Source organism: Netta rufina, assembly GCF_964035555.1.
Source record: "Netta rufina genome assembly, chromosome: 12".
Lineage (NCBI taxonomy): Eukaryota > Metazoa > Chordata > Aves > Anseriformes > Anatidae > Netta > Netta rufina.
The window spans coordinates 4,004,200-4,031,303 of record NC_140135.1 but is presented as its reverse complement, the minus strand read 5'-3'; the positions used below and the strand labels follow the sequence as shown (position 1 = coordinate 4,031,303).

The 27,104-nt window shown below is 39.6% G+C and overlaps 1 protein-coding gene across 1 annotated transcript in view; it reads left to right on the top strand.

Moving 5' to 3' along the window:
- AMMECR1 (AMMECR nuclear protein 1) overlaps positions 1 to 27,104 on the top strand; it is a gene marked incomplete at its 5' end in the record, with an annotated part of 108,618 nt that overhangs the window by 50,899 nt on the left and 30,615 nt on the right. The window contains one exon of the mRNA XM_084294329.1: positions 13,011 to 13,121. Coding sequence (XP_084150455.1) covers positions 13,011 to 13,121 — 111 coding nt within the window. The remainder of the gene's footprint in view (positions 1 to 13,010; positions 13,122 to 27,104) is intronic.

The following is a 27,104-nucleotide window of genomic DNA, read 5'->3' as shown; positions in this document are numbered from 1 at the left end:
ATAGTAGCTGCTTGCTGACCCGCCTGAAGATTAGCTGCTTAGATAAGCAGAACTTGCTAACAAATTCACACCTCGCAGTTTAAGTTTTGATTGCAAGGCTGATCTCTCTGGGGCATGTAATGATGTCAGGAAAGCCACCAAATATGGGAAATCCATTATATGGGTAAAGAAGTTTCAAAATGATTTTCTGAAGCACAGTAGTGTAAAGAGTTGCTCATTTGATCATTGAGTGTTGATAATGACTGAGAGAATATGCTGTGCTCTCAGAAGTACTTTAACTTTTTCAGTAATTCTGTAGGTTTTCAAAGTAGGAATTTGCATCTATCATCTGAAGCTGGTATGTCGTGATGTTTGTCTTTGGATCATTGTGTTTTGGCAATAATGAACCTTCTTCATTGACTGACTGTGGTGAGGGACTAATGCAGCATAGTCTGTTTTTAAGAATCTCAGTGTATTTCCCCAGGAGGAAGAAGCATGTTAGCACAGACTAAATTACCTCCTGTTAGGGGAAATGTTTTTTCAGACGTGTCCCAGTCTTTTGGAATTTTGCTAGAGGAAATGATTTTTCTGGTAAAGTGTGTGTGTGTGTGTCTATAACTGGGCACAGGCAGAATAATAGATTTCAGACACTTTACTCAGCAGCTAATTCTTTTTCCTATTGTGTAAAAGTAGTCAAGCAAGTAGTGTTTTGTTTTGTTTTGTTTTTTTGTTTGTTTTTTTTTTTTGTTTGTTTTTTTGTTTGTTTTTTTGTTTTTCTCATGTCAATGTATGTGTTAAGTAGCACTGTAGTGGAAAAAATAGCTTTCCGTTTGCATCTAGGCTAACTGGGCCGAAGGAGAAACTATAGAAGTCTTTAAGGCGAGTTAATTCCAGGGGAAAAAATACCCTTTGAGGGGCTTTTATATTGGTGTTCAGAATAGGAAAGATATCCATGGACTTCCTCAATTTTTCACTTACGAGCCTACTTTGAGTTTCTAGTTAAAAGTGCTGAGGAAACTGGCTTCTATTCTTGATTCAGAAAGAACTTAGCTCTAAAGGAAACCTTGAATAGTACCTTGAACCTCGCTGAAGCTACTCAGTTCTGTTGTTTTAAGCAGTAAAATGGTTTCTGATCTTTAGAATATGGATAATGTTACTCATATCTCTATTCATTTCTGTAATACCACTACACAGAAATAAATGGACAGAAGCTTTCAAGATGAAAGTGCTTTTTCTTGTATGTTTTGGTTTTGATCCTGGCAGTTCGTAAGGACAGTCATCTGTCCAACAATTTAGAGTTTCATGTGTGAATTGTCCCTTTGTTATTTCAGGTTGCATCATACAGAATCAAAAAACAAGCCTGAAGTAAACATCAGGAGGACATTTGGTCTAGTCTCTTGTTACAGGGCAGAATCAAATATATTTACAGGATTCCTGACAGTGGTCTGTTTGTGAAGGCCTTTAAGATATACTGATGGTGGCACTTGTACATCTTTCTAGGCAGCCAATCCCAGAAATCGTGTTTCTTAGCATTAAGATTTTTAAAGTTAATACTGACCTCGAATTTTTCCTGCCATAATTGAATCCTTTCACTTCTGGAACTATTCAATGAGGATATAGGGAACAGATTGTTTTCATTGCCTTTGCAAAAAGCTTTTTTCGTATTTGATAGCTCTTAGATGTCTACTTAGACTCTTCTTCCATAGCCTAAACCCTAGTCTTTTCCATCTCTTTTCCTAGCTCACAGCTAGCAGATCTCTGGTGGCTCTTGTAGATGCTTCTCTTAGTCAACGCCTTCCTTGGAGTGTTACTCCAAAACCTTGTCCTTTCTGATGCTTGGGCCTTAGCAGTGCCTTGCTGCTTTTGTTTGTGTTGGTGCAGCCTCACCTTAAAAGTCTGGGAGAGCCTCCAAAGGAGGGCTACAAAGATTGTGAATGGTCTGGAGGGAAGGTGTGTGAGGAGCACCTGAGGGCCCTTGGTTTGTTCAGCCCCGAGCAGGCCGAGGGGAGGCCTCATGGCGGCCTGCAGCTCCCTCACAGGGAGCGGAGGGGCAGGCGCTGAGCTCTGCTCTCTGGGGACAGCGACAGGACCCGAGGGGATGGCATGGAGCTGGGACAGGGGAGGGTCAGGATGGGGGTTAGGGAAAGGCTCTGCACCCAGAGGTGGTCGGGCACTGGGACAGGCTGCCCAGGGGTATAGTCACAGCACCACAAAATCACAGAATCACAGAATTTATAGGTTGGAAGAGACCTCAAGATCATCGAGTCCAACCTCTGACCTAACGCTAGCAGTCCCCACTAAACCGCTGCCAGAGCTCAAGGAGCGTTTGGACAATGCTGTCAGACACAGGGTCTGATTTCTGTGTGGAGCCATGGGTTGAACTCAATGGTCCTTGTGGGTCCCTTCCAACCCAGGATATTCTGTGATTTCCCATTTGACCTCCTATTTCATACAGGCCCAATGTTCAATGTTAGAAGTGCTCTAAGTTCACTTGTTACTATGTTGTCTATTCCTGTTGTTGAATTATTCCCATCTGAGTGTAAAACTTCACTTGTTAAATTATGTTCTGTAGCGTTCCCTTCTTTCTCTTGCCATACAGGTCTTCAGTCTGATAAGATCTTAATTTTTGCAGTGTGTTTCCTTGTGGTGCAAGTTTATTAAGTGAATTCTTTCCCATCACTCAGATGCTTGATGAAAACATGGACTAAGACAAGACATGAGCAATACCAAATGCAGGACATGTTTCTGTAGAGCACATCTTGGTGAAGAGCTCTGTTGGTGAACTCCACTGGTGCACGGTTTTGACCCTGTTTTGTAGATGAGTCATCTGGACCATGTTTTGCTATCTTACTTAAAAGACAGTGTCAAAAAGCCTTACTAAAATCAAAATAAGTTTTAATTCTCTCCTTAAGGCAAGGCCTGTTAGAGAAGGCAAGTTTGTTTTGGCATGAAATGGATAACAGCCAAACTTGACAAGTGTATTTTCTTGTTTTGTAGGAATTTTTCTTTCAGTATTTTTCTAGGAATCAGAGCTCATTATGCTGGAAAAAAAAAAAATCCTAAAATTCACACAGCCAAAAAAGAAGTATCACTTTTTTTTTTCTTCTCTAGGTTTTAATTTTTTTTCTCTTTGCTATGTCCTGGCATCTCAACACGTTCTTGAAGACAACTATTTTAGTTCTGGGATTGCTTCAGTTACTTTAAAGTTAAAGCTTAGCTTTATTTAGCTAGTCCAAGGTATTTAAAAACAATCTAATTTGGTTGAACAGTGTCTTTTCCTATTCTAGCCAACCTTTTTTTTTTTTTTTTTTTTCCTGTCAGGTATTAACTGTATTGGTCCAACAACTACATGTGATGTGGGTTGTGGTGGTTTTGTTTGTTTGTTCTTTGCCATTCTCCCTTCTTCCCCTTTTGAAGACTCCTGAACTCTTGTCTTTTCATGGTCACTCTCGCTTCAGATTTCTTTTCTGAGTGGAAAAGTGATAGTAAGGAAACTATTAAAATGAAATCTAGATCTTCTCAATCTGTTTTCCACACCCTCTGAGTTTAAAAACAAACAACAAAAGAACAGGAGGGACAGGAGCCACAAGCATGCTGTAAGAGCTTCCTTCACTTTCTTGTTTCTTACCAGATTTCTTCCAGCATAGATCTGATAAGCCAAAATGTCTTTGGAGCACGTTGTGTACTTTTTATGATTCTCTTCCAGAAAGGCGCCCACCGGGTTTTTGTTGTCGTTGTCTAGCTCCATAACATCATCCATCAAGTTTTCCCTTTCATCACAAACAAGATACTTTCAACATATCTACCCTCCCCATGCCTTGAAGCATACGTGCAGATGCCCTTGATAAAGCTATCAGTGTGCGTGCACCCACCTCCTTCATTATTAAGCTATATTCTCTTATATTGAGTAACATGAATTAGTTCACTGAATGTGAACTGAATGGAAATGCCACAGCCTAGAGAATAACAAAGCTTAGATTGCGTCGGTGAGTAGGGAGACTGCTTTGTGTGATTCTGAATAAGGCATCGGTCGTGTAAGGGGTCTCAGCTGACTGTTCTGATGATAGACTTGGTCTTTTTGTTCTAGTTTGAAACACTATTACATGATTGTTCAGCATTCTTGTCAGTTTCAGTGTGATTCTGAATAAGATAGAAAAAGTTTTAACTTAAAAAAAAAAATCAAATGTCTAGAATTTAGGACTTGTTCACTTTTTCACTGTTGTGAAACAGAAAGGAACAGAAAGGCAAAAAGCCTTTGCAACTTTGCTTGGTTAGAATACTTCCTGGGAGAGCTGTGCTTGGAGGTGCTTGGAGTTGATTAGAAGCACTGTGGTCCCACAAAGGGATCACCATTCTGAATTTTTAAGTGTTTGATCCTATAGCCTTGGATGGCAAGTAATACTAGACCTGTAAAGACTTTATTCCCTTCCTTGTTACAACAGTTGATAGGTTAAATTGCTATTATTAAAATGTCTGTCTAAATACCATGAGCTTTCAGATCATGAAGTTAAATTCTTTTCACTTCCAAGTCCTATGAGTTTTCTATTACTTGAGAATCTTGAAGTGAAATCAGAAAGATAAGTCCTCACTCAACTTTCGTAAAGGTAGAGAAATATTTTTGATCTGTTACCTCTCCTTTCCCCCATTTTTCCTTATTTCCCCCCCTTCTTTTTCTGCCTATCCATAACAAAGAGGAGAAACTTTTCATACTGCTTCTAACGGTACAAGAAAAGACCCGTGTATTCATGCTTTTTGCCTCTTCCACCTTCTGAATTAAAGAATCCCTTTCCTTTTCTATTAAAACTACCAGTAAATAAAAGTCAGCTTGCATCCAGTACTGCTTTATATTAAAATAATGTATTTTTAACAGTACTAACTACACAGTGCCAGCATGCTGACTCTGACTGTGATAGCTGATTACTAAAATAGCTTGCACACTTTTACTTTCAGTTGAAGTATTTTCAGTAACATATCATAGCAAGTAGGTCACTAATTTTTTTTAGGGGATTTTTATTGTGAAACATTAACGAGAAATAGGCTTAGGGCACTGGGTAAGCATGGTATACAAGACAATACTTTGATGCTTTATTTTGATATTTGTATAGGTTTAAACCTTGTAACCTTCATGTATGGTGCATCATCTCTCTATAAGTTGTAACAGATCAATGCTCAACTGAAGTACGGGGCTGTCTCAGTTTCTTCACTAATGAAAAAGGCGTAAAAGTAGCTGAAGTGACACATGGGGTAGGACTCTGGGTGACCCATGCTCTTGTGCTTCAGCCACACATTTTCTGGCTAGCCTCTCAGGTCAGTGTTTAGGATAAGTAGGATATTGGATACATGCATATGTTTTAGTCCATCAAGGAGATGACATCTCTTTCTTACTACAATTGCGTATGGCCCTTCTGATAACTGCAATTTTATATTTAAAAAAAAAAAAAAAAGCAGTATTACTTTAGGCTTTTATGGTGTTGCAACTGTCTCTTTAATTCAGTTTCCCAACTGAAAGTAGGGAGAAAACAATATACCATCAGCTGGTAGAGCAGCCCACAGCAAATAATTGAAACAGTTGTCTGCTTTGCAAGATCTATTTAGATTAGAGCTGGGCAAGACTTTTCAATAAATAGTAAATTAGGCAATGGCTGGATGGAAAGTTTTATCATCTCCAGGTCACTTGTGAATTTGCTGACACCAGTAAGCAGCTTCAGATGGAAATATTTTTTCAGTGTCTACACCCCCAAACACGAAATAAAGAGCCTTATGAAAGAGGAACAATTAGGACGTTTACAGAGTTTTCTTAGAGCCTAGGTTTGATCTCTTCTGCCTCTGTGCACTCTGAAGCCTCTTCCGCTAGTTTTCAGCTACTGGGTGTTCAGGGTGCTTTGCCTGACTTCTGTTAGCTCTGGCAGGAGGGTATGTCAGAGGTAGCTGGCACTGCGGTGAGAAGCTGGGTAACCCATCAAGGACGTTTCCAAGTCTCTCGGTTCAAGATGGCTCACTCCCAAGCCCGGAGCTGTTTTGCTTTTTAATAAGATGCTTCACCCTGAATTGAGTAAGAGGATGACATGAAGCTGATTGTTAGAGCCCTCGCAGGCAAGTGCGGCATCTGTTTTAATGAATGTTTCAAAAAAACACAACCAAAAAATTCATATGAGGGAGGGATCCTGAGCCAGAAAGGCAAGAGCGTTCCACCCTGATGTACTCTAGCATTCATGTGGGATATGTGGGCTCCAACTTCTTTAGGCAAAAAGACGACCCAGATCTCCAGCATGTGATGCATATCCTACGTGGCTGGATGAAAGGGACTCCTGAGTATCACGTCTGCCTCCTCTTCTGCTTTTATTGAAGTTTTTCACTTCTGTTGTTTTCCTTTCAAGTGCCTGGAGGTGCAGATTTTCATTTCAGGTCTAACAAGATGTTGCTCATTAAAAAAAAAAAAAAAAAAAAAAAAAAAAAAAAGATAAGAGGAAAATAAACTTTTTTTTTTTATAAGTTGAAAAGTTACATATTTACTCAGCTGTTCTTGATGTCGATATCTGGAGTTTGGCACTGTACTGCAAACCTGAGATCTGAGGCTGTTAAATGGCAAGTTTATTTGTGGATTTTTACTGGCTTTAAAACATAAGAGCACTGGAGGCTTGAAGGAAAGAAGGAAAAAGGCAAACAGCTGAAACCAAGGATGCCTATAAAAAGCAGAAGAACGCTACTAAAAAGAAAGACATTCTTTGCATAGTTGGTCTGTTTCTATGAGCAGGTTTTCTGTTGCCTTTGATTAGTGTAAGAACAGAAATGCTTTGTAAGGTTGTGAATGACAGACTTGGACGTGTATTAGGCTGTGAGACTAGATCCTAAAATGTAGCGGTCAGTGTTTCTAGTTCAGAGATGGAAGTGCTAATGTGGGTAAAAGACCCTCCCTCCTCTGTAATACAGTTCTGGACAGTGATCTTCACGATGGTGAATAGAAACTGGAAAAAAGTGCAGAGAGCTGTGATGGTCAGAATGGGAAGAACCCGCTTAAGGGGAAGCTGAATGAACATGACCTGTTTAGCTCAGCACAGTGAAGGCTGATATATTCTTTCTGTAAATACTTTGGGGAATAATAACCAGGAAGGGAATTGAACTCCTTAAGCTAAAGGACAAGGCCAGTACAAGAATAGCTAGGCATGAGCTGACAGGGAATACGTTTTGGCAGGAAATTGGAGTATTTTCAGAGGTCTTGAACTTCAATGAGGTTTCAAGGCAAATTTCTAATTTTTCTTTTTTTTTTTTTTTTTTGTCCCATTATTTCTAGAGCTTTTTAAGATAAAGAATATAGATCCTTTATGAACAAAATTATATAATGTAATTATTCCTTATGATAGCAGGAGCCCTGAAGGTCTCTTTTGGCCTTATTTTGTGAATTTTAAGAGTTAGAATCCTCTTGGGTCACTGACTTCTCTGAACCTTTGGTCCATATTATGCTTTGAAGATGTCTGTGAAGGTAATTAGGAAAAGTAGTTCTGTTCAGCAGGCTTAAATCTTACATGCAGACATGCTGACACCTTTAGTAGCTCCTGGGGAACAGGGAGGCATGACTGGGGGAAGCAGCAACTGAAATACTGGAAAAATATCTGAAGGCAGATTTTTGTGTTGTTTAGCATGTGTAGCGAGCTACCAGTGATGGTTCGTTTAGACAGTGGATAGAGGTTTAAATTTAGTATAGTTTGTATGGTCATGTTACTAGTGGTACAATTATACAGCTATATAACCTTTACTTTTTCTTTTTGTATTTGTTGACAAGAACCTTCAAAGCACATGCAAATGTTTCAGCAATCTATTTGACATTCATTTGGTTGTCTCAGCACACTTTCTGATATTGTGTCCTTTTAAAGTAGCAGTAATGAGGCCATCCTAGAAGGAATTCCATTTTGACAAGAAAGTAAATGCACGTATGTTTCTCTGAATTATAGCATTCTGCTAAGTATATTACAAGTAATAAATCTCATAATCCAAAGATAAAGGTCAAGAGAATAATCCTGCGGTCCGATTTGAGTCCTGCTCAGGCTTGCTTCTCTGAAGTGGGGAAAAGGCATGTACTGCTAATTATGTTGGTACCATTTAGGTGATCTGGATACAGGTCTTGAAAATGTTAGTCAAGTGCTGCTTGATGATCTGAGTGCAGAAGTCACAGTGTTACGTTCTGTGTTACACTAAATGGGAGGTAGTGTCCCTCCAGGCCTTATGCTCTTTGTTTGTTGTTGTTTTTTTTAAAATCAGAGAATCATAGAGCACTCCAAGTTGGAAGGGGCCCACAAGGGTCATCAAGTCCTGTGTTTTTTATTTTGTTCTCAAAAAAAAAAAAAAAAAAAAAAGCCACAAGAAATAAAAGTAAATCCAAAAGAAAGATACGCCTTAAGCTTCCTCTTCCCTTCATTGTCCTGGAAAGAAGGGAACTTGCCCAGTTTAATCAAATAAAGGAGGAAGTTGCTCTACCAGCAGGCCATAATGTGTTCGGGAAAGTTGTGAAAGGGCCGGATGCTGCTGCATCGGTGCTGTAGAGATTGAGAGGTGTGTGTGTGTGTGTGTGTGTGTGTGTGTTCTCCCTGCCATGTGATGAAGACCTTGTGCCACACCAGAGAAAGCAAATGGGATAGGAGGAGAAAAGGGAGTACGCGCTATGAAATGAAGTGGGAGTCCAACAACACATCCATATGTGTATGTCTCCAGTGCAGTTACATCTGTCTGGGTCTCTCTGTCCAGTGATTGACGCAGTCGTGCAGTGACTGAGCTGCTCAGATATTAACGCTCTTAGCCTTTGTATAACGTAAGAAACTTAGCAGGGCTGGAAAAGGAGGTTCTCTGTTTCACAAGCTACCAAGAAAGAAACTTTTTTGATTTTACTGGTCATTGAAAAGGAGTCGGACAAGACATAATTACCGAAGGCTGATTTACAGTTGTGTTGTTAATCTTGCTCGTTATTTGCCACTGATAGTAGTAATAGATAAAGATTATTTTTCTTTTTTTTTGGATGTAGTCAACTTTTGTTTTTTTAATCTATCCATGCTTCTGGATCTGCTCCTCTCCTTAAAGGCACACATGGTAATTACATTTGCTTTGTAATCTCCTCTTCTCAGATGCTAGCCTGAGATAGATTACCTCATGTTAGACGTCTTGATCTTCATAGCAATGACTGTGGGCTGGATAGTAAGGACACTATGGAGAGAAAAAGGCTATAAAGAGAAACAAGGCATATTCAGCACAGTGGCTTGTACATGCACATAATGCTGGTGAGCAGTGACTAATCAGGTAGGTTTGGAGAGAGTCAAGCATCCTTAAGAGAGTCAAGCATCCTTAAGTGTCGTGAGATGGTTGCAGGTGTTCTAAATGTCACTGACGCGCCTTGCTTCTGTCAGCCTTTGTGCAGCGTGGCTCTGGCCTTCATACCATGAGTGCTGTGTGTTTATGCCTGAATAGCCTTCTCACAAACACTAAAGCCAGATTTAAGGGGAAGGGGCTGAAGGCAGATGTTTGTTCTGCAGAAACATGACCCTACTTGTGATCAAGAGTACTGTGTCAAAAAATAAGAAGTCATTTCAGTATTCTTAAGCCTAATAGTAAGAGAAAGTGCAGGTGTGTTTGTGTAATTCACTTTGATTTGTGTACTTTCTGGAAAACATATAGAGAGATTTTGTGTACGTGTATGTTCATGTGCTTTCCTTCTCTCTGCACCCCTGTTTATCTCAGGATTACAAATCATCTTCTTAGAGCTGAGAGGACTGCTTATCCAGGAGCTGTGTGCAATTCCTTGAGAAATTCATGTTTGTGTAGCTTTCTTATGTTTGTGTATTGATACAGTGCTACAGAAATACAATGAAAACTTCGGTCCCAGAAAGTTCACAGAATCACAGAACTGTAGGGGGGGTTGGAAGGGACCTCGAAAGATCATCGGGTCCAAGCCCCCTGCCAAAGCAGGTTCATCAGAGCAGGCTGCCCAGGTAGGCGTCCAGACAGGCCTTGAATATCTCCAGAGAAGGAGACTCCACAGCCTCCCTAGGCAGCCTGTTCCAGTGCTCCGTCACCCTCACCGTGAAGAAGTTCTTCCGCATGTCAGTGTGGAACTGCCTGTGCTCTAACTTGCAGCCATTGCCCCTTGTCCTATCCCCACAAACCACTGAGAAGAGGTTGGCTACATCCTTCTGCCCCCCACCCCTCAGATACATACACTGAGGAGAGATCCCCTCAGTCTTCTCTTCTCCAGGCTGAACAGACCCAGGTCTCAGCCTTTCCTCATAGAGAAGATGCTCCAGGCCCCGTATCATCTTTGTGGCCCTCCGCTGGACTCTTTCCAGGAGATCCCTGTCTTTTTTTTTGTACCAGGGAGCCCAGAACTGGACACAGTACTCCAGGTGAGGGAGTAGAGGGGGAGGATCACCTCCCTTGACCTGCTGGCCACGCTCCTTTTAATGCACGCCAGGATCCCATTGGCCCTCTTGGCCACGAGGGCACAGTGCTGGCTCATGGTCAGCCTGTCGTCCACCAGGACCCCCAGCTCCTTCTCCTCAGAGCCCCTCTCCAGCAGGTCATCCCCCAGCCTGTACTGATACTTCGGGTTGTTCCTTCCCAGGTGCAGGACTCTACACTTGCTCTTATTAAATCTCATTTGGTTTCTTCCTGCCCATCTCTCCAGCCGGTCCAGGTCTTGCTGAATGGCAGCACAGCCTTCTGGCGTGTCAGCCACTCCTCCCAGCTTAGTGTCATTGGCGTACTTGCTGAGGGCAGACACTATTCCCTCATCAAGGTCGTTGATGAAGATGTTGAACAAGACCGGACCCAGCACCAACCCCTGGGGAACACCGCTAGTCACAGGTCTCCAGCCGGACTCTGTGCCGCCGATCACCACCCTCTGAGCTCGGCCAGTTCTCAACCCACCTTACTGTCCACTCCTCTATCCCACACTTCCTCAGCTTTGCTAGTAGGATGTCATGGGAGACAGTATGGAAAGCCTTGCTACAGTCAAGGTAGATAACATCCACTGCTCTCCCCCCATCTACCCAGCTGGTGATGCCATCACAGAAGGCAATGAGGTTGGTTGAGCACAACTTGCCCTTGGTGAATCCATGCTGACTACTCCTCATAACCTTCTTCTCTTCCAATTGCTGGGAGATGGCATCCAGAACAAGCTGCTCCAACACCTTTCCAGGGACAGAGGTGAGACTGACTGGCCTGTAGTTTCCCAGATCCTCCTGCCTGCCCTTCTTGAAGACCGGAATGACATTGGCTATCCTCCAGTCTTCAGGCACCTCTCCTGTTCTCCAGGACCTTTCAAAGATGATAGAGAGCGGTTCAGTGATCACCTCTGCCAACTCCCTTAGCACATGCGGATGCATCCTATCGGGACCCATGGATTTGTGTGCGTGGAGCCCACTCAGATGCTCCCGAACCACTCCCTTGTTAACAGGGTGGGAGATCTCTGCTTCCCAGACTCTTTCTCCTCCCTCCAGGGTCAAGGAGTCCCAGAGGGGAGTCCTTGAAGCGACAACTGAAGCACAGAAAGCATTCAGTATCTCTGCCTTCTCAGCATCTCCCATTACCAGGACACCCCCCTCATTCAGCAAGGGACCCACATTTTCCCTAGTCTTCCTTTTACTGTTTACGTACTTAATTTTTTTTTTATTTTTTTTTTTTTTTTTTATCTTCTATCTCTTTTGCAAGCCTCATCTCTACGTGGACTTTAGCCTTCCTTGTCGCGTCCCTGCAGGCCCTGACAACACTTCTATACTCCTCCCAAGAGGACAGGCCTTTTTTCCACATTTCTTCGACCTTCCTCTTCCTTTTGATCTTATTGATGAGCTCCTTGCTCATCCACGCAGGTTTCCTGCTCCTCTTCCCCATTTCCTACTCCTAGGGATGCACCGATCCTGAGCATGGAAGAAGTGCTGCTTAAATGTAGCCCAGCTGCCACATGCACTCTTGCCTTCTAGCAACCTATCCCATGAGATACTCCCAAGCAGGTCCTGTAAGAGGTTGAAGTTGGCTCTCCGTAAAGTCCAGGGTTGCAATCCTGCTTTTAGCCTTACTTCCTTTGCCTGGTTCCATCTGGAACTCCACCATCTCATGGTCACTGCATCCCAAGCTGCCCCCGACCTTCACATCCCTAACAAGCCCATTCCTGTTGGTAAGAACGAGGTCCAGGAGCACCCCCTGCCTCGTTGGCTCCTCCACCACCTGCATCAGAAAATTGTCCTCAACGCATTGTAGGAACCGTTTGGACTGCACGTGCCTGTCCGAATTGCTTACCCAGCAGATGTCTGGAAAATTGAAGTCCCCCATGAAAGTTGACTGATTCCTTTTTCACTTAATTTCTGGATTAATACAAAGCTGTTTGTTAACAGAAATATTTCTTTGTAATGGTCACACTTATATTATGGTGATATATACAGCTTACTAGAGGTTTTGTTCCACTCCTGTTTGTTCATGAGATTCTTAAATGCTGACTGTAGGTGACTTGGGATTCATGGAAAGAATATCCTTTGTTCAGGTAGTCCTTTAAGTTTGGAGAGTGTTCTTAAACTTGCGTGTCTTCCAAGGATTTCTGTTAGTTTCTTGTCTGCAGTGTTAAAGACAAAAGTGCATTCAGGTGGAGGGCTGGTTAATGTGTCACAGGTATTCTTCTCTTCTGTTAAAGGTTCTTTATTTCTAGAGGTCTAAGGAGAAGCTTTTCCCATTCTCAAGAGAAAGCTAACTGGTAATGGTGCAAGACATCGAGTGTATGATGTCTGCTACGAAGCAGAATTTTGTTATGGCTATTAAGTATTCTACTAGTCCTACTTCCTGATACTTTATGTGAGCAAGATTTCTATAGCAGTCAAAAGAATGGCAAAGTACATTTCTAAATACTGTGCCCCCCTCAGATACAGTTACTTTAGACATTTGGTTTCCCCTTGCTCAAAAAGAAAGAGCACAGTTGCTGAAATTCCACGCTGACTGTCAATATTGCTTCTGTGATCATGTCTTTTTTTTTTTTTTTTTTTTCCTTCTCTTCCCTAAAACAGCCCACTGTTTGTAACGTGGAAGATTGGTCGAGATAAACGATTGCGTGGATGCATAGGTACTTTTTCCGCCATGAACCTGCATTCAGGACTCAGGGAGTACACGCTTACTAGGTAAGATTTTGTTTCCTGCAGCCTTGACTTAAGTATTTAAATACTCTACTGGGGAGTTGATAGGTGTGTTTTGTTTTGTTTGTTGGTTTGTTTTTTTTTGGCTGTGTCACTGTACTGATCAATGAAAACTTCTATCTCCTTTTGATGCTAAACATCATTGCCTGGTTATTTGACTACTGATGCCATGGGATAATGGTTTCATTTAAACTATAACTTGATCCTTTGTATTATTTTTACTGGTTTAGAAAACTACTCTCCAGTAGCTTATTGTAACTGGCTGGTTTAGTATTTTTTTTCCCAGTGCTCAGACAAATTTTAAGCTTAATAGTTAATGTGAGGGCAGAAGACCAGAAAGTCAGATTTTGGGATTATCCTATTCACGCTTCTAAAACAGCAGGTATTCTCACCTCTTCTCCATCAGGTGCTTCCAATCAGCTGCAGTTAATTTAATGCTACAAATTTCCATTACATGTTACTCTTCAGATACATCCCAGCCCCCGAGCGGGAAGCTTCTGGATGAGGGAGGTAAGTGATGATAATCCTTCACTCCCCGGCAGCATAATCCTTCATTTTTTTGATCTACACCTAAATTCATTCACCTTAATATTGTTCCATTTTCTTTGCATAGAGTGAAAACTAATCAGTTTATCACTAGAGCTAGTAGTAAGCTTTCTACTTTCTTAAGTTTATTTTCTAAAGAATCAACAGAATTTTGTCCTCTCAGTTGTAATAGACTGTTTATGGTGCTTTAAAATAGAAACTATAATCAGGCATGTAAAGACCTCTAAAATTATCATCACTTAAAATAATTAGTGCCTCCAGATCACTTTAGATTGGAGGCTTTCCTCCATTATGGGATCTTCCTCTTTTGCTGTTAAAGCTTCATGTCAATCCCAGTATTAAGTAAGATTAATATGGGGAATGTTCTTTCTTACATGTCTCACTAGTTTGTTACAAGCTGTTCATTTTTTGCTTCTGTCTACTCAGCTTGAAGGAATCAACTGCTGGAGTTCCTTACAAACTTCTCTAAGACCTAGTTACCTTTATCCTCTTGGCTTTATTATGTGCTGTGGAATATTTGCTTGTGTCCTTTAAAACCTCAGCAATCAAAATGGTCAGTGAGAAGAAGCTTAAATTCAAAGCAACTCCTCTGTTGAAGGTTAAATGTCTTACAGGTGTAAACATTCATGAGCCAGATGGGAGGGGGGCTCCTCCAGCCCTCTGCAATAGAATGCTTTTCATTCCTCACAGTGCCCAATCCAGAACAGTGAGCTTGTACAGAAAATTTCCCTCAAAGACTAGGAAGAAGGTGATAGCCAAAAAATAGTCTTACAAACTGATAAAATATAAGAATGAGGAAATGGAAATGTATCAGATATCTCTTACCAGAATGGAATTCTCACACTTGAAGCTGAGGAGTAGCTGTTTGAAATCCTCGCAATTGTATGATGTATGCAAACAGCAGTATTGCTAATAGATTATCCATTGTCACAAATCAAATAGTGCTGTACTCTTGAATAATTTTAATAAATGATTAAAAGGTTCCCATTGCATCATTTTAATTCTAAAATCCGAAGTCATAGTATAGGAGAAGTGATGCAAAAGTAAAGGGGACTCAAATATTTTCAATGTAGCATTTAAGTAATGGCCGCATTCTTTGGAAGGTTATACCAGGCTATCCAGAGGATAATTCAGTAATATTCAAGAGAAGAGAAATGGAACTACATACCAACCTATTTTTCAAAAGTTGTTGCAAGTAAAATGTCATGTTATTTTGTGGCATATAGGATTTTATTATCTTTTATGTGGAGCCTTTTTCACATGGATTGCACCAAAAATAAACAAACAAAAAGAAGACAATAACAAAAGTAAAAACGAAAGAACTCAGAAGTGACTACTGAAGTGTAAAGTTCCTATGTGAATTTACTAAAAAACTGTTCTTTTATCTCTGTCATTATTTAAAAAAAAAAAAAAAAAAAAAAAGGGGGATACCTGGAGCAGTTTTCTTCATGGCATTAGTAATTCCAGCTACAGGGCTTCCAGCAGAGAGTGTTTGAGGAATAACAGAAGCAGCTTTGAAATGCCTGTGAACTTCTGGAGTTTGGAGTTCCACAAGCCTTGCCTGAAGGTATCAGAAACCAGGACACTGTAACTTGATGTGGGCAGTAGGCTCTTGCAGAAGATACAGCAATTTCTGAAAGTAAACAAAAACTTCTTCAGGGGTAGCAAAATTAATCAGTAAAGTAGGTAGTATGAATGGGCTCTCCATTTCAGAAAGTGGAACTTGACCACAATTTTCAGTTGAGGATACAGGCAGATATTCTTCTGACTTTATTTTCCTTTAACACTGAAAGGTACTTTTCTTCAGTTACTCTGAAGATACAGCATTGCTGAAAAGAACCAAGTTGTCTGTCTAGTTTATTCTTACATTTTTCAGCACCCTCCATGGAATTGTGGCCAGTTCACATCAGGCAAGATTTTATTACCAATATACTGCATAGTGCCTAGAATCTCAATAAATCAGAATTTCCTTAACCCTAGTAGCAATCTCTAATTGTATATTGCATAGTGTGTGGTGTATACACCTCTACCTGTGTACAGAAAGAAAGAATAACTTCTTTCAAATAACGATGATTAACGTTTCAAACGTTTCATCGTTTCAAATAACGATGTCTGAGGTGAACAGTTTCCTTCTTGGGACAAGGACAAACACGTTTAGAAAACCTTTTTTTGGTCTGTATACAAAAACGGTGAAGAATTGTGACCTAGTATGTTTCTTTTCCCCATTTTGAGCTCTGTAGGTTGTTATGCTGGTATGCTAGTACATTCTAAACAGGAAATTTATGTAGAATGATTCATCATTAATTGGATGCATCTGCCTAAGTCGTGAGGAGGGATGAGAATACCATAGTTAAAAATGCTAGTGCTGTATTCCTAATAAAATCTTAGAATTCAATTTTCTCTGCAGTTATATCAGTGATACGGGAAGGAAGTATATTATTAAAATCCTTTGCAAAATGTTATGAAAACATAGATTCAGAGTTAGTGGCTTCAACATAATTTTACTAAGAGGTTAGTTGAATAAAATCTATCCGTTTTCAAAATGTGTCATTGTGTTGAATATTTAAATTAGGATGTAAGAAGTTTATAATGGGTGAAATAGTTCTTTAGACTGAATGTGTGAATATCCCTTCTGAATGCATAAAAGTAAACCAATCCAGATTATGAAAAATACTTTGTGTTTTCCAGCTCCTTCAAGAAAATACACTGAACTTGGAAGCAGGTTACCACAGATTTTCCTAACAGGTTGATAAACTACTTTCTTGTGTGTTCTGTTCAGCAGTAAGACTTAAATTTTGGCACTGAAGTTTTAAACTCCTGCTCTTTTACACCTGAGATACTGAATGAAATGGTTTCATTTATTTTATGCATTTTAGTTATTTTTTTTCCAGACATGTCATATAATTGGAAGTCATACTTCACACTTAGTAGATGTAGTTGTGTCAATTAAGTTTTAACGATTTTTATCCTGTCAAGGTTAGAATATGTATTTCTTCCTTCCCCATATAAATATATATATATATACTTCCCTCCCTAGTATATATATGGTGAAGAAAATAGTAGAGAAGATACAAATAAAGAGAGACTGATTGTATGGATTATGAGACACACAAATCTTATGTCGTAGAAGAAAGCAGTGAAATGAAACTACAGGGCTGCAAGACTTAAGTGGATTAGCATGGTGGCTGAAAACTGGATTTAAATTTTCAAGTAATATATAAGTCACCATTCTTAACTAGCATAGACCTGTCTCTACTGGCTGTATGATGTAATCAGTCTTTTTGTTGTGTGTTCCACCTGAGAATTACGACTACCTTCAGACATTCAGCCTCGCTTCCATAGATGTGGTTGGTCAAGAAATGCAAACAAAGAGGGAAGCTTGGGATGAGAAATTTAAGATCAAAGGCAATGAAACCTGCAGCCCAACTTTCTCATAATTGAATTTGGGTGTAGAGTCTACATGACTACTAGTGACCAGTTCACTACCAGTGACTAGACTTCTATTGCCTGGTGTTTATCAGCAATTTCAGGAGTCAGTCCTTGCTGCTGCTATATCGCCTGCCTTCTCTACATGGAAAACAGCGATCCCTTCTGCCTGTCCCACACAGGAAAGCTAAATATCCAACTGCAAAACTACAGTATGGCAACCGTATTTAAGGGGTAAAATAAAAACCAAAATTGAACGACCGATCATGTTAAAATAGATGTTGGCCTTACTTAGTTAAGACTAGAGGCAAGTACTTGTATAGACAAGGCATCTCCCCTCTCTGTTGAGCCTAGCTTAATTTCTGTTTAATTCCTTTTTGTTTTTACTAAGCATAGCCTCGTCTGACCTTCCTCACTCGACCCAGCACTAACTTCACAAAGCCCTGACTACTGGGCAGTGCTGCTATGGGTGAGGATAGACATTGCTGCTGGCCCAGGGCAAAGCATACTCGTGTTGCTGACTGTAACTTTTGAACGTGGGGAGTGGGCGGTGTGCGGGGGCATTATATATGTTTGACATTTCTGTTGTGACCTTCCCTGTTCACAGAAGTCAGTCTGAAGTAATTCTTGCCAATAGCATTTCACGTAATGTTTCAGAGCACATTGTTGTTCTGTGTTGCCCATTGATAATACTTCGTAGACTGTGGTATTGATTTATAGCTGATAGCTTCTGAAAGTCAACTTTTTTTATTCTGTTACTACTCTGTGTCTGGTGTCAGCCAATGCAAAATGCCTGATAATTGCAAGGCGAAGCTTACACTGTCACTTCAGAGTTAAACTCTGCAGAGCGATGTCAAGTCTTCTCCGTCTGAACTCCCCAGTAATGTGCTATTCTTGTACGTTCAACATTAAAGCCAGGAAGCACAATGTTGCTTCTGTTGCTTCCTTTTCGTTTGTTTCTATGAAAAGCAGGTGTGCAACAGGGAAGCTGGATGGCAGATGGAATTTCTAGTGTCTGTTGGTTGCCTCTGAGTCTTCAAGGTCATCTTAATGAGGCAGAGGGCACAGGCTGTGCTGCTGCTATAGGGTGACCAGCAACAGATGGAGAATCTCAAGGTGAGAAAATATTCTTAGGGAGAGGTGTGGTAGCATAGCTCTGTGTCTAGTTGAGTGGATGGACAGCCAGTGCCTCCCATTAAGCATGTGAGGGGCCAGTGGCAATATACATCTGGAATTTGTAACTCCTAAATCCCACTTAGCCCGCATGACCCCGCTTAGTTACATTTTTAGTGGGGGTGCAACCTATGAAATCCACTCAGCTTTAATAAAGCTGGTATACACGCTATCAGATCCATTTGAACCAACGAGAATACAGGCACCTGAGGCTTCTCGGGTAGTTGCAGCACATGTCTTTCACTCGTGCCGTCATCTCCTTCCCTGAGTGGCAGTCTTAGCAAGTCTGCACTGAGGACTGATGCATCTGATGCACTGAGCATCTGATGTTGCTGGGGAGGTGATGTAGTGAGGTACCGAGCTGATACTTAAACCTCAGGTGTCTGGCCCTAATGGAAGCTCAAGGATACTAAAGGAGTTGTAGGACTGCTCCTCTGCTAATCTGTACTGTGGACCCCACTGAAAGTTTGGTAATTGAGGATGTTGCCATGATATGGGCAAAAGCCATGTCTGAAAGAGATTTAGAGGTTTGTAGGCACTATGACCACGTAGTATGATTTCCCTGAAGGAAGGACTAGCTGGTTCAGAGGAGGTAAGGCTGTACCTGAGGAAACAAGAGGCCATATCAAGGAAATACATGAATTTAAACTAATTTTTACTAGATTAATTCTGAAAACTTCTTCCATCATAACTCAGAGATAAGTGCAAAAGCTAAAGATAGGACACCTTAAGATACTTTATGTGGCCACAGGATTTGTCAGCTGAGTCAATTGCCAAAATACAAAAGAGTTGAGATGGTTGTGTTTTACTAGGTGCTTTTACTCATCACTAAATTTGAGGTCTGCCAGCCTGTATTGTGCCTTTCTTACCTTTGTGGGTAAATGATTTGCAAAGGTAGCTGTGATTTTCCCCTTTCCTTACAGGCTTAAATGAGTTCTATTTTTAATTCCTCAGTGGTTGTCACACTTGGGCCACATGTTGTTTCCTCCATCTTTCCCCTCACATACACAAAACAAAGTGCAGGAAATGGAAGAGAAATTCTATCACAAATGAGTACATTCCAATTAAAATCAGTAACTGGGGGGGGGAAGTACTTAAGGTGATCTTTGTCAAGTATAGTTAGACATCATTTTTGTAAGAAAATGGATCCCTTACGCTTCCAAAACTGGAGTCTTAACAGCAGTTTAATCAGGTTGTTATAGCACATGTGTGAGGTAGGATGTATACAGAGATACAATCTCTTATTGGACTGATACAGTTGCACAAAACTAGATAAGCTTTTAGCTTACATGCCTTTCCATAAGCAAGCTGTTAAGAGATCCTTTTTAGTAACTAAACCTTTTCTATTTTATTTTTCTTTTTAGGGAGGCAAGTTAATCTTTTATTCTGTAGAAACTTCATCAGGTTTTGATCATTATTTTAAGTTTTCTTTTGGCTTGCCCTTAAATTTACCTTTGTGTTCCCTTCTGATTATCTTCTGAAGTTAAAACTTAGCATTTGAGGTGTTAATATAAGAGCACAGGTGGTCCAGAGGTGGTCTGAACATTTGTAGTGTTAGTAAAGAGTTAGTAAAGGTAAGGTGCATGGTGTTAACACTCTTTTTTCTTTTTTATAATCTTTATGGAAATTGCATCTGACTTAATAGAATTGTCTTAAACTCCTAAGTCAGAACTGGGCCAAAGTATATTAAGAAAGTTCAGCAGTGAACTTTTCTTTACAAACTATTACTTATATATATATATGTGTGTGTGTATAAATAAATAAATGGTGGGGTTATATATGTATATGGTGGGGTTGACCTCCAGAGGTATTTATTAACAGCCTTAACCCTCCTTATTATTATTATCCAAAATGCTTAGTTAAATGCATAGTTTAAGTATGATCTGCTGCATCTAGTGAGATATGAAATGAAAACATGATGTATTGGCACCTTAATTTTTAAACAATGTCTGACTACCTTAATGAAATTCAGGCAATATTATTGTAACAATGCTATTCAGACTCATGTTTTGCCTGCCGCATTATCTGTATAGAGATTTTACTGAAATGTGGAGCTGTTCATATTTTTAAATCTCATCTTAGACCATAAAAAGTTGTTGCTGAACTATTGTAGACATGAATTTTGCAAATAACACCACTTTAATTTGGGGTAAATCCTCAGATCTATCATAGTGGAATATAATTGTTTAATAGTAAAATAGATTATGATGTAAACTCACAATAGCAGAAACGCCAAGTGAAGTACACAGATTTGAATTTATTGAGCCATGCTTAATTATTCTATGTGAGTCAATTCAGTAAGTAGGTCTGTAAATGATTTTGTGCCTACAGTCCCTGGTCATTATTTCAGGGAACTGTTGCTTACCAGAACTGTCTCCTGCCTTTTTTTTCAAAAGGGCAAAGCTAAATACCATACTGGCTCTAGAAATTGGGGGAAAAAACCTTTTGCTTTAACGATGGGTTAAATGTTTCTCCTTATTTCATTAAGAAATGAAAATGAAATAATATTGTTGTGGAGGGAGAAGGAGCATGCCGTAGTAAATATGCTTCTTGTACATTATGTGTGTGGGGGAATAGTAATTTTGCATATTTTTTTTTTTTCCTTTATTAAAAATGTATTGGTTTTGTAATTGTTAGCTTATTATTTCTGAGAAAACCTTGCTAGACCTGTGGACCTAATGGTAGATGATGGTCTGTTTCCTTAGCAACACTTCCTGAAAGAAAGCAAAGGAAAGCACTACAAAAAGGAGGACGGTCCTTAGATTGTTATTATTTTTAAGAAAGGAGTGCATAAAGATGCCCTACCAAAGCTTTTTAAATATGTGGAGGGTTATCAAAATGCTGGTAATGATTTTGCTGGGAAAACTAAATTAAAGAATATGAATTGTTAGGTATGTATGTGGGGGGGAGAATGCGTTACTCCATTTAGTGGGATAAACTCATTCTGAGAACTGACTGTTGATGAGAGGTAAGGAAGGATTTTGGAGAAATGGAATTCTAGAATTCAGTGTGATCACAGAATAGCTGGATCTGGCTAAAGTGGGTCAGGGAAGCTTGGAGGTTTTCTGCTGAGGTTGTCGTAAGTGCTAGGTCTCAGCCTTAGGATGGAGTGTAACTAAGGAAACTCTCTGAAGTAAAATACTTATTTCATTGTCATATTAAAAAAAAAAAAAATGCACTTAAAGAGAACATGCGTTAAAACCCAGGAATTTCAAAAATGTGCTTCTTATAAAATGCATGCTTTGAAAAAGCCACGAATAAGGAAGTTGACTTGCATTAGTTGAGGTAATTTGTAGTGCTGGGGATAAATCAGATATTCCTGAAATTTGACTGAATGTGAATGAGTAACTGGGGACATCCAGCAATTACTCAGACTTTCCAGATGGGTTTCCAGGAGGAGCCATGTCATTTGTGACTCTGGGCTTTCCCACGATGCTCTTGTCATGTACTTCCCACACAGTCTCCTTCTTTTATGTAAAGAAAATGGTACACACCCTGTGAGTTCAAAGACAGAGGTCCAGGTGAGTTGAAACGCTAGTTGGGTTGAATGTCAGATTTGTATTTGACTTTGAATATTACTTGACATAAGTAATTGGGAAGGAGGGTGGAGTCGGGGAAACTGGCCACCCTGGTTTTACTAGTAAAGCTTAAAACTTCATTGCCAGAATTCTTTTTTTTTTTTCCATTACTTGTATGGATTGTTGTTGTTACTCCATGGTTTTTGGACAACTCCTTCATTTTGTTGTATGATATTCTTAGAAGGTTGTTCAAATCATTCCTAAAAAAAAATCTTTTAGAATGGAAATTGCTTTTAGTTGAGAGTTTTAATCACTTCTTAAACACTACAAAGCCATACCAGGTTAAGGGCCAGTGCTGGGGAGTACCAGACACAATTGTGTGTTGACACAGAAGAGAGGCATAGATACAGAATGCATCTCCCAGCAGTTGTGTTCTAAAGAGAGATTTGGAAACTCGTAGCTAGGACAGAGTAGAAGTTGGCACCGAAGTCACCTGCTTCTGGGCAAGCTCCTCTCTCTGGCTGTTCTCAGCTCCGCGGGAGATGCTCATTTTTAATACTGAGTAAGGGACGTTTCCCACCACTTCATTACTAAAGAAGAAAAAAAGAAGCTTCCCACTGCACACACTGGCCAGTGCTAATATGTGCTAAATACAAGTAGTATCTTAACATAGTTTGGCTCTCACTTCCAAAGGCATTGGCAACTGAGGTGCAGCTGTGGTGTATTAGCTACCTGGCACAGCAGGAATAAAGGCTGTGTTTGGCTCAGAAGCTACTTCATGTGAAATTTTCTGTTTTAATAGACACTATCAGGGATTAAACGAGGTCAAAGGAAAAAGAAATGTTTCTTACACTTAGAAGCTGTGAAAATCTTTAAACTCTGTAGCTTTGTGTGGGAGGGACTGTGGGAAAGGAGTCTCAATTAAAGTTTTCAGTCTGTCAGCACCTCCTCCATTTAGGTGTTTTCTGATGCTTCCTTTTGAGCCTGCATTAAAGAAGCAGCAGCACGAACTGGGTGTGGGGAATGGGCTCCAAAAGCCTTCATTATTTCTGTGTACTTCAACACAAAAGTCTTGAAGCTTTTAAAATCTAATCGATATTTTCATAATCCAGAGGAAATGAGCATTAAAATGCTCTTGTAAACTACAGTGGGATTTTATGGTATTTTTAAATAGTGCCAACAGATGCTTGTTTCTAAAAATCATTCCAGTGCCACCGAACAGAGAAGCTGTGCCTCATGTCCTTTACAGAGCTGTACAGTTGAGGTGATAGAAAAGCTCTTTGAAGAAGAAATGGCGTATCTGCTTCTGGGTGGACTTCAGCAGCCACATAAAATGCTGAAGAATGTCTGAAGACACCTAAGTCTAAACACACCTCTGATTCCGAGGTTCTCCAGAAGTCTCATAGGCCTCAGCACTCTTCATTATTTCTGCTTTTATCATCTACATATTTCTGGGGATGATAACCTTGAATTTAAAAATGGCTGAAGTGCTACTATTCATTTGATGCTTTAAAATAGGATGGAACCAATTTTTTTCCTAATGTAACTTTAAAATGTGGTATTGGGGACAAAAGGAGCCCAGGTTAGTTTTTTTTTTTTTTTTTTCTGAACTGTTGATGTAGTTTTCAAATCATGCCATTTTCAAATGTACTCCATAAAAGTACATGGAGCAATGCATGAACGGTCCGTTAAAGTGTGTGTTAGTGCTATCCTTTCTTTTAGAAATAGAAATTAAACGTTGACTTCTTGGCTGCGTAACGATGGATTGACACAGTTTCTAATTCATCTAATGCTGTGAGAATATGGAAATAGTTCCTTGGAAACATTGCTGGAATATACATCTCCATATATTTTTAACATCACAAATTTCTACTTTTATGTTAATTTTCAAAACTTTTAATTAAAACTGTTCTAAATCTAATTCTGTGTGTTTTAATAAGCACACTGAGAATCACTTTTTGACTATAGTGGATAGCAGTTTTTTTGACCATCAGTGCCAATTTGCAGGCTACAAAATCTGTTAGCTTGCATGCTTACATTAAGGTTTGTTGTTCTGATGCAATGGTATAATGTTTTTTCTCACTGCATATTACTTGTAACAAAGGGCCAGCAGTCATGCCCGCAGTCTGTCAGGCTGGACAAGTACACGTATAAATGACTCCCACAAGAACTTAGGGAACTTGTACAGATGTTAAGGAGTGCTCTGATGAGCCTGAGCACAGCTCTTGGGAAATTCCCCAGCTGTCATAAGCTGCAGGCCCAGTGTTACTGAAAAAGGCCTTTGTGATGATGGCAATTACTTAGGTGTTGTGTAAATCAGCGTCTCAAGTAAGGGTTATCAAACTTGTACCAGCAAGGAAGTGTGACTTTGTTAAAGTTAATAATGTTACACCTTCTTACTTTTTATCGAGTTCTCAGTTGATTAAATTTTATTTGGTTTCCTTTGACAGGGAAAGGAAGAAAAGCTCTTGGTTTCTGAACACTACAACTCTTTGGTACTTCTAGCTTAAGTAATTCTACTGACTTTTATTTCTGCAATACCACAAACTGCAATAGATCCCACGCTACCTGTAGCATACGATTCACTTGCCAGTTTGGACACCAGCCTAACAGCTAGGAACAATTTTGGTGTTTCATTCTTAAACAAAAGCCAGGTTAAAAATACATTCACACTGGTACGTTCAAGTGATGTGTCTCAGTTTAGAAGATGTGTTTTTTTTCCCTGTGTGAAAAGTGGCTGAAGTGGGAATGATTTAGAATAAGAAGTATATCTAGCGCTTGATCAGAGCATCAGTAATGCTTTTTCCTCAAATATTGGCTTATATTTCATTCAACTGAAGTGCCAAAAAAATGGAAGCCAAAAATATTTAAAGCCGAAATGTATTGACTCAGTTGTATGAAGGTTGGAAGAGACTCGAGTGTCTGTGTTTTAAAATTATAAATAAAATAAAAGAGAGGGAGGGGGCTGTTCTTATGAAAGACAATTAAAAGCTTTTTCTGTTATCTCTCAACTAGTTATTTCCAGATGTTATTGCTAATGCCCCACAGATAGCATGTGGGTTCTGCTGTGAAGAAAAAATGCTTATATTTATGAACACACAGGAGGGAAAAGGGGAAATATAATTTTAAAATAACTGAAAGGTCACTGCAACCTCAGTCCTCCAGTGGGGGTATCGCTCCTTTTCACCAGAATCATTTTTACATGTTCTGTCAAAGAACTGTTGCTGGTTTTGTTTCTGTTCCCAGAAGCTTCTACACAATTTGCAAGCTGGTGAGATGGCCCTTTCTCATCCATGCTGAGGATGCATTCTGCAGTTTGCTCACTTAGCTACAGAGAGGCTTTTTTTCCTTTGACCTAGACTGCTAATCCCTCATTGCAAAGAGCAGCAGCTGTGCTTTGTCTGCGGAGGTCTCTGCACTGCATGCGGCCTCGTTTGTTAGAGCAACCCCTTCTTTGTGTTCTGCTTTTTCAGATACTGAAAGGGTGACTTTCTCTTTTCTCACTCAACAAATTGTCTTCAAGTTTGTGGAAGTCTGCAATACATAAGTATTTTCACAAATGTAGGTTTACAAGAACTGCTATGTAGAGTTTCACAAAACTGAGTAAAGTGTTGCTGATGTGCGGGAGGTGAGCCATTTGTGAGCTGCTTTTTCTAAAAGAGGATGAAACCTATTTTCATTCAAATATTAAACATTTTAGGTACGTTGAATTGTAGCTGTAATGAATATAACTAAATATGAACCATTTTTGTGTTTATTGTATCCTTATTCAACATTGAATAATCAAATGTCAGTTGCTGTTGGCGTAATTTGCACAGTTAAACTTCTGTAACTATATATGTATAATATAAGTGATTTAAGACATTACAGTATTTTAAAGCTAAGTTAGCACAAGAACTGAACAGATAAAATTATTTGCTGTTTCAGGCTTCTAATGCAGTGAATGGCAGAACTCCCATTACCTTCAAAGGAAGAAGAATTTGGCTTGTAGTTTCTTCTTAGAGGATATTATATGAAATATTTAATTAGTAAGCATAAATTCCACATTTCATTTAATCTTATAGTCAAACATATTTACGTTTATACTTAGATGTTTGTAATGATCCTTTGTTCTGTAGTTGAGAAGAATTTTCAAATATATGTAATGTTAAATGGATTCCTTGACTACTTATGTTGCAGTTTTTGAGGCTGCAGACAGATGTAGTCTACCATAACCTGAACTCTGCCTGTTCTTCATTTCAGAACTTCTTTTCATTTTGTTCCAGCTTTTTTTATTTGCTACTCAAAGTCTGATTTAGAGTAGAAGACACATACAGAGCGACAGCTGGCAGACTTGGAACTGAATGTAATGTTTAGCTGAGCTTGCAAAGGTTTTGTTGCTTTGGGTGTCTTGACCTTGGAGATAGTGATTTGTGAATGCCCTATCCAGTCACCTCTGTAAGCTGAGAATGTTGGAGGTGGCACTGAGTTTACCACCCGAAGTAGACAGACCTATGGCAGAAAGCTAGAAGGAATACAGGAATGAAACAGTGAACTTCTGTCTTGAGAGACAGAAGTCACAGAGTTGCTAAAAAGAGAAAAAAGAAGTTTACCTGTGTGTGGAAGAGGAGGAAGGGACAGAAGCATGCAGACAGCAAAGCCTCCAAATGTATAGAATGGGTTTATATATCTGATGCATGGTTTTGGATTGGTGATTTATGGAGGCATACAGCAATCATAACTTAATCTGTTAATGAATTTTTTGTATAAAATAAAAGCCTACAAGTGCACAAAGAAACAAATTTTGAGAGTCCTTGGTTATTGTTTTTAATAACAAATTAAGATTTGTCCTAATACAACAATTCTCATGCCTGCACTTCTAAAGTGGCTTCAAGATAGCAGGAGGAAGTGTCTAGAAACCAAAATGCTTTCTTCTGTGCCTACGAGGTTCCCATGAAATAAGGAGTGGCTATTTCTTTCCCAGAGGATTTACTACATATCATATGCCACAAGGGATCCATCTTGTGCCTTTTTTATACTATATTTACAAAAACACTGAGAATTAGTAAGATGCCATGAGCTCAGACACCAACCTTTATGCTGACAGCACTCAAATTTGCATCTCTTTGTAGCTGCCGTATATATTCACAGTATGTCTAAGAGACTTCGCTTAGGTTACAACACACAAAAAGCAACAAACCACCACCACCACACAAAAAAAGAAGTTTAAACATGATCGAAGTTAAGTAGAGAGATTAAGGAAATGCACATCTTAGGAAACAAGCCTGGATATTACTCTGTTCCCTGTATTGTGAGGAGTCATATT